The sequence below is a fragment of the Eulemur rufifrons genome, chromosome 7 (assembly GCF_041146395.1).
Source record: "Eulemur rufifrons isolate Redbay chromosome 7, OSU_ERuf_1, whole genome shotgun sequence".
Classification (NCBI taxonomy): Eukaryota; Metazoa; Chordata; class Mammalia; order Primates; family Lemuridae; genus Eulemur; species Eulemur rufifrons.
The window spans coordinates 152,010,654-152,018,254 of NC_090989.1; the positions used below are offsets into that span (position 1 = coordinate 152,010,654).

At 45.7% G+C, this 7,601-nt stretch overlaps 1 protein-coding gene across 1 annotated transcript; it reads left to right on the plus strand.

Moving 5' to 3' along the window:
• The first annotated feature begins 2,963 nt into the window (after positions 1 to 2,963).
• CRIPTO (cripto, EGF-CFC family member) lies at positions 2,964 to 6,445 on the plus strand. The gene is given in 6 exon segments (XM_069473567.1): positions 2,964 to 2,998; positions 3,799 to 3,851; positions 3,936 to 4,067; positions 4,469 to 4,610; positions 4,674 to 4,783; positions 6,330 to 6,445. Coding segments are annotated over 6 exon segments (588 nt in total).
• Positions 6,446 to 7,601: the final 1,156 nt, after the last annotated feature.

Sequence of the window (7,601 nt, forward strand, 5' to 3'; positions counted from 1 at the left end):
AACTCTTTAGTTGGAATTTAATTCTACATATTCTCATCCATTGAAACAAGGTTGAATTGGCTTTTTAAGACTAAAATTGGTCCCATTCTCCAAGTTTGTTTTCTTTCTTGGACTTTAGACAGACACTGGGAGTCTGTCCTTTGATTGCAATGTTTTTGGTTCCATTATTCTTAGTTAGTTGGCTGGTTTTAGGTCAAATACCTATTTGTGTGATCTTAAGCACAATTCTGTCTCTCTTGCTCCAGTTTTTAATATACAACAGCTCTAGGGCAATACTGGAATGTCGGAGACCAAGACCATTGTTTTTCACTTTCAGCTATTAGTGCCCTTCATAAGGGAGGAGGGGAAGGGCTGCTTGTGATTGGGGAACCCTCATTCCGCAGTGCTCCCCGGCCCTAGCCCTGACCATCTGGCACAGCGCTCACTGGCCAGAGGCTGGGCAGCTTCAGCAGTGATGGAGCAGAGGTGTCCGTTGGCTGTCCTGGGGTAGCCATTCAATTCCCCTATCTGGAGGAGCAGCAACTTTTTGCAATCACAGTTATAATCATTAATTACTGTTCTTTCTCCCCAACCTCACAGTGGGGTCCTCCTCACCACTGTTTCCCCAGAGCCCAGCCCTGGTCTACAAGAAACCTAGCAGTAGACTTGCTTAGTACCTGTTAAATGAACGGCCTTTGCATCCGCAGCCCAATAGCACCACAGCCCTACCCTTCTTTTTCTCTCCTCCCCATCACAAAACCTTGCCTGGGCTCTGTCTACCCTGGGCCCACTTTGCTTTCTCCACTCTCTGTACCCGTGGGGAATGGGGATCTTTTCAGTGGGTTCTGGGCCTTGGATGAGAGGGAATTTTGTGTGGCAGAAAGTCTGGCATCCTTGGGTTCGGGGCTGGACTCAGCCCAGCCATGCCAACATCGCTAGACTGGGGATCTCGGTCCCTTCCTCCGAAAATGAAGAGGTGACATGTAGGGTTCTTAGTTCAAGCTCTAAAAGTTCCAAAACAGCCCCTTTAGATAAGGAAGGGGCAGTGCAGGGGTGTGTGTCCTACTACCAGTTCTGCCATGGGCTGGCCCAGTCTCCGAAAAAAAAGACATTTAAATCCCCAAATGGAACAGTTGTCTCATCTATAAGGTGAGACTAATAATGTTGATGCTACTTACCTACTTAGCACAATGGACAGGGCTGTGCTGCAGAAAGTGCCCTGAACGTACTGTATTAAGTGAGATCTTTAAGCCTCCTCAGCTCCAGGGTTACCGGGTTAGCCTTCCCCTCTGCTGAGCCCTCCCCAACCTCCCACTTCCTAGAACCACAGGCCAAGTTCCTCAGTCCCCTACGGGTCTCCAATGGCGACCTGAAGCATTTAAACTGAAAAGGCCACCCAAGGAGGAGTTGAAGTGCAGCAGGAATTAGTCAGTTGTCTTGAGTTGAAAATGTTGCTGCATCCCAACATTGATTGCAGACGGCCCTGTTCCCTCAATAAAGACGATTTTAAGTTTAATGCTCCCAAGATCAGGTGTAGAAGTAAAAATCTCCTCAGTAGTACCTGTGAATCCCAGGCATTCACACAGGTAGGCACTGACGCTGGAATGGCCTCAATTGCTACCAATTCTTTCTGCCAGGCCTAAATCCAATAAGCAGAAATGGATGTAAATGGGATTGTATAAAAGCTTCACATTTGTGTGCCTGGCCAATTAAATAAAGGCCAGGCTTTCCTTTAGAAATTGGAATTAGATGAGGTTTAGAAAGTACTCGTGACTTTGCACGTGTTTAGTAACAAATTAAATAACCCGGAGGGCTGAGATGTTGGAAGACTCCTCTCCATCTGGAGCGTCTGGGCCCACCAACTAAACACTTTCTCGGTTCCATGTGACACATTGAATCTGGGGTAATTCCCGGTGTCGCGGAGCGGGGCGGCGTGCAGATAGAAGAGGCCGCACCATGGGCGCTGGGAGACTGAGAGAAAAGCCAGGACACGACCCGTGGCAAGGCTGAAATGGCCTCCCTTGCCGGCTGCCAGGCTTCTAGAACTTTGTCCTGGTGCTGGCCGGGCAGCCCCGCTGCAGAGCCCCAGCGGCCGCGCCCCGGGCGGCCCTCCCCTCGCTCCCTCCCAGCCTCCGCTTGCAATTGAGGTGGCCTGGAATGTACAGGTCACTGCACCAAATAGGGAGCCCCCTTGGACGCCCTCCTGACCCTGAACTTCTCGGTAGCCAAATTCCTAGTCTTACTCCTCACACACCTAGCTCCTCCCCGCAGAGAGCGCGACTTTCTTGGCCACCTGAGTCTCCCCCGGGTGGAGGACCCGGCTCAACACACTTTTCTTGGAAAAACAAAGATGGAACCAAATTTCAAGCAATAAAACTTGGCAATAAAATACTGAATGTCTTGAGAGAACCATACGGGGTGTTTAAGTTTTCCTAATTAAAGCAATCAATCACTTTCCACCACTCCTCCAACCGTGAATCACCAAGTTGATAGAGTAATTGGTTTACCTTTTTTCAAAAGTGAATCTGGTATTTTTACCCTGCAAGCAAGGCTAGAGCTATTAAGGCTAATTAAGCACAGTTACAAGACTCCACCCTTTTCCATTCTCTCGATTGTTTCGGGTGCTTTACGGCTTCCCGGCAGAGTTGGGGCACTGTAATGCTCCGGGCCGCCGCCTCCCCGCCGGCCCGCAGGCCCTCCCGCCCCCAGGGGTTTGCTGTGGAGCCGGGAGAATTCCCGGAAGGCTGAGTCCCGGGCTCAAAACACTCATTAGGGTCAAGGAGCCCCCAGTTTCCCGGGACACCTTGGCTCCTGCTTCTCCTAAGACCTGTTAGGGAAAGCCTATTTCTCATCTGGGATATTTTTCATTTTAAATTGCCACTTTCACTTGAGTAAATTAATGTTTTCCTTTGGGTGTTTTGACAATGACTTTCTGAATTAAGCCATGCTAACATTTTTTTTTTTTCCCTAAACTGTTAAGAGCTATGGACTACAGGAAGATGGCACGCTTCTCTTCCAGGTGTGAGCTAATCTTGAATGCTAGAGATTATTATAATAGTTTAGGAAATAATGTTCTACATCTATTGCTTGGACTTTGTCTTGCTCAAACCTTAAAAGAATTGCCAACGCCGCTGCTGTTTTTCCTGAAAGACCTGGAACTTTGCACAGTTACATCTAACTTTGCTATTGGCTTTTAACATTGTCAATCATATTAATGTCTTTGCCTATGAAATAGCGTTTTCCTAGTTTTGTGTAAACAAAGGTCAATATTACAACCAAATTAAAAATCCACTTCTGAAAGGGTTAAAGGTATAGACAGATTCAATACTTTGCAAAACCATTAAGAATAATAGCAAAAAAAATTTTTTTTAACCTGAAAACATTTTGACTGGTTAAAATGAAATAGTTTGTAAAATGTGATTTGTCATTAACATGGAATGTCATGCAGACATTTTAAAATTCTTACATGAAAACCATGCGGGAGAAAAAATATATAATGTGTATTATATACTATAAAATATATACAATGTGAAATAGAAGATAAAAGATTTATATCTACTTAAAATTATGCACATATGAAGACAGGGCCTAAGAAATAATATGTATTGAAAAGAACTGTATATTGGTGACTTATTTTCAACATTTTTCTCGGTTACATGAGTTAGCCTTTAAAATAAGAAAGAAAAAAGAAATGTGGCACTCTGCAATTTCTCCTTAGTGGGCTGTGGTCTTGTCCTCGTGCTGAGAGAACCCAGGTGCTAATTTGTAGGGTTTCATTTCCTTTGTTTTGCTAACTGATGTCTGATTTCCTCTTCCTAGTGTGATTTTAATCATGGCCTTTTCCAAAGCTTTTGAACTGGGATTAGTTGCTGGTGAGAGACTATTTGTTCTTTTGATCACTAACAATGTTTATGTGGCCTGAAATGCAGACTCCTTGAGTTGATTTTGTCGTTAAGGGTCGGCCCACAAACTTACACATCCATCTCAGGGAGACCTGGCCTTCAGAAATGACAGCATTCGGTCCCAGGAGGAGCCTGCAGTTCGTCCTTGGTCTTCCATGTTCGTGCCATCCATGGGAATACAGGACAGTAAGACCTGCCTGCCTTAAATCGTCTCTGTCCTGGTCCTTCACGTGTCTCCGGAGTATCTTTTTAACACTCTTTCACCTAAGAGGGTGGGCAGCCGATTTTGGAACTGGGCAGGTGGTTGGACTGCTTTTGGTTTTAGAGGTGAGACAGGCATTGTGTACTTCACCTCCCTGGGGAGCTCCTGGAACCACCAGTGGCCTGTGCATGAAAATGATTTCTCTGCTCAAAGGCACAGGTAGCAAAAGGGACACTCAATTGCAGAGTCTTATTCTGCGAGGTTTGCAATTTGTAGACATCTGCAAACACATTGGGGAGATTAAGTCCTTGGCGTTGTATGAACCTTGCTTACCAGAATTGTTTTGCCATCCCTCTACCCTTAGCCACGTCTTCTTACCTTTCAGAGAAGGAGCTAAACAGAACCTGCTGTCTGAATGGGGGAACCTGCATGCTGGGGTCCTTTTGTGCCTGCCCCCGCTCTTTCTGCAGCTGGACCTGCGAGTATGATGCACGCAAAGAATAAGCCATTCACAGGCGCAGGGAGGGGTGGAGAGGGAGGAGAATGGACATTTCAAATCCATGGGCATTGCCTTGGCTGTCCATTCTCAGGAACTGTGGGACTATGCCCCATGACACCTGGCTGCCCAAGAAGTGCTCCATGTACAAATGCTGGTGCGGTGAGCTCCGCTGGCTTCCTCAGCCGTTTCTACCTGGGTGAGGTAAGCACACGTTCTCTATCTTTAGCCCTTTCCGATGACTCAGGTGCCTTTTGGGGTGCTTAGTTAACGGGGTCTCTCCTTGTACCTCGTGGCTTGCTAGAGCCTGGCAACAGAAGTTCTGCTTGTGAGAGCCTTGAGGACTCCAGATGACATAGTCACCTTGGCGTGCTTGATACTTACTTCCTCAGAAATGTGGCTAGTCCTGCTGCCTCTTTGACATGTTATCACATGTGAACTTTTATTGAGGAAAATAAACAAGGCTTGTTCTCCTGTGTAACCAAGAGTTGCTCTCTGGTGTTCCTTTCCTTTGTGCACGGGGAGTCAAACTATCTCCAGGGTGGGCAACGCACTTAGAACCCGCCCCCACAGCAAATTCCACCAGCGGCTTGACCTCAGCACTCATCCTTTAGGAACTTCTTCCTGGGGCCTAAAAGGCCCTGGCACAGCCCCCCTCCTCACCCCGCCCCCCTGCTCCGTGATTGGTCCCAGAATGCTTTCACCTTATTGATTTTTTTTTTTTTCTGATTTGAGGGAAGCAATGAAAAGAAGCTCAGGACCTAGAGGGGAGAGAGAGCAAGAGCAGAGCAGAGGGTATTCTCCCCACCCTGACCTGAGCCAGCTTTCTAGGGCCACTGGAGTTCAGAGGCCTCTTACAGTTCTGGCCCATGGAGATGATAGAAATTGAAAATATTGGCCGGGTGTGGTGGCTCATGCCTGTAATCCTAGCACTCTGGGAGGCCGAGGCGGGTGGATCGCTCGAGGTCAGGAGTTCGAGACCAGCCTGAGCAAGAGCAAGACCCCCGTCTCTACTAAAAATAGAAAGAAATTATCTGGCCAACTAAAAATACATATAGAAAAATATAAATTAGTCGGGCCTGGTGGCGCATGCCTGTAGTTCCAGCTACTTGGGAGGCTGAGGCAGAAGGATTGCTTGACCCAGGAGTTTGAGATTGCTGTGAGCTAGGCTGATGCCACGGCACTCACTGTAGCCCGGGCAACAGAGCGAGACTCTGTCTCAAAAAAAAAAAAGAAAGAAAGAAAGAAATTGAAAATATTCAAGTCCAGGAAGTACATGAAAGCAAATACTCCACTGAGTACAGATGGGGCCCCAACCCAGACAGGGATTGTGTCTTTGCCATTTGCATCCTGGGTGTCAGGCCCAGGACAGGTCTTTGGTAAGTGTGGGTTGAGTGATGACCATGTTTTCCTAGAACTTGGAGCCCAGAATTTGTTGTCCCCTTATGAGAGCCTCACCAAGTTCTGCCCATCCCTGCAATTCAAGGCATCACCTCCTGATAGGGCCCAGGTGTGAGAGTGTTCTGGGAAGAGCAAGTTAACAGTAGGCCTGTAGCAACTTTTGTGAAAGGAGTTTTTTAAGGGAGTCTGAATTCACGTGGTCAGTACTGTTGATCCCACAAGCATACTGTCCTCATCAAATGGTGGGCCCAAACCAATTTTTGGCTCATGTAGATATGCCATGTGTGTGGGCGGCAGGATAAACTGCTGGGGAGTTTACTTTAATAACCAGGTGCCCCTTCCCTTCCAGGCAGCCATGTGATGGTTGAGCACCTCTATGCTTCCCGGAATCCAGAAATACCACTGTCTGCATGGATCGCTTTTATGTTAGCTGGCATCTGCCTTTCTCTACGAAGTTACTATTAATTGACATTTGACTTTTTCTGGAAGTACAAGTTCAGATATCATGCAAATTTCATGACCAGTAAAGACTGCTGTTCCAATGTGCTAACTTAAAGATGATCATTTGTTAGTTGCCTTAAAATAATGAATACATTTCTATAATGGTACCTAACACTTCCTAAAGTGCCAGCTACTTCTTACCTCTGCCCTGCCCTCTCCCTAGACATTTTTTTTTCCAAAAATAGAGATCTCTACATTGTGCCCAAGTCCTGTGTTTCTTGATATATGTAACTCTAGCAAGGCCTTCTTATTAATATTTTCTTTTAAATAATTGAATTCTGCCTTCAGATCATTGAAGGCTAATCGTAATGTGGAACTGAGGATAAAGGTTTGGGTAAAGTTGATCAAAATCAATTAAGATAGTATCTTTAAAAGAAAAGAAAGACTTTAAGAGGAGGAAATGGAGGGCAGGACCAGAGTGATGGAATGATAGAAGTCTGTCTGCACGTGTTCCAGGGAGATCCAGTAGGAAAGAGAAGCACATGGGAGAGACGGATTAGAAAAGATAAAATGGGCTACTTGCTGGGTGATTAGGTGGGAGTAGGGAAGCAAGTTAAAAGGCTAAGTTGAAGGGCAAGTTTTCCTCATCTATAAACAGCTGTATAAGACAAGGACTTCCTTTTCTTCTCAAGACATTGTGAGAAGAATGAAGTCTTCTTGGGAAAAACTTGTATCTAAATTTCCCCAACAAGATTGCTTAATAAATTATGTTTTCTCCAAACTATATAATTATTTTAACTGTCGTAGAAGAGAGAAAATGTGCACAATACATTTAGTTGTAAACCAGGTGATAAAACTATATATTGTAAAGCCCATTTTTTAAAATACATTGTGTATATGTGTATGCACAGTAAAAATGGGAAATATAGTGACCAAAATGTGAACTGTAGTTATTTCTAGGTGGTGAGATAGATAACTAGTGCTCTGTGGTGGTGGGCTTCTTCCTCTGCGCACGTTTTCATGGTGAGGATGTGTTGTGTCTGTGTTCATGCGGAACGTAACAGTACATGTGACTCAAAAACGAGGAAACCACAAGAGCCAGGAGCCCCAAGTGGGTACTCCGTTTTGTTTCTGGCGTTCGTGTGTGTACTCTGCTGTGAGGAATGAGATTTGCTCCCAT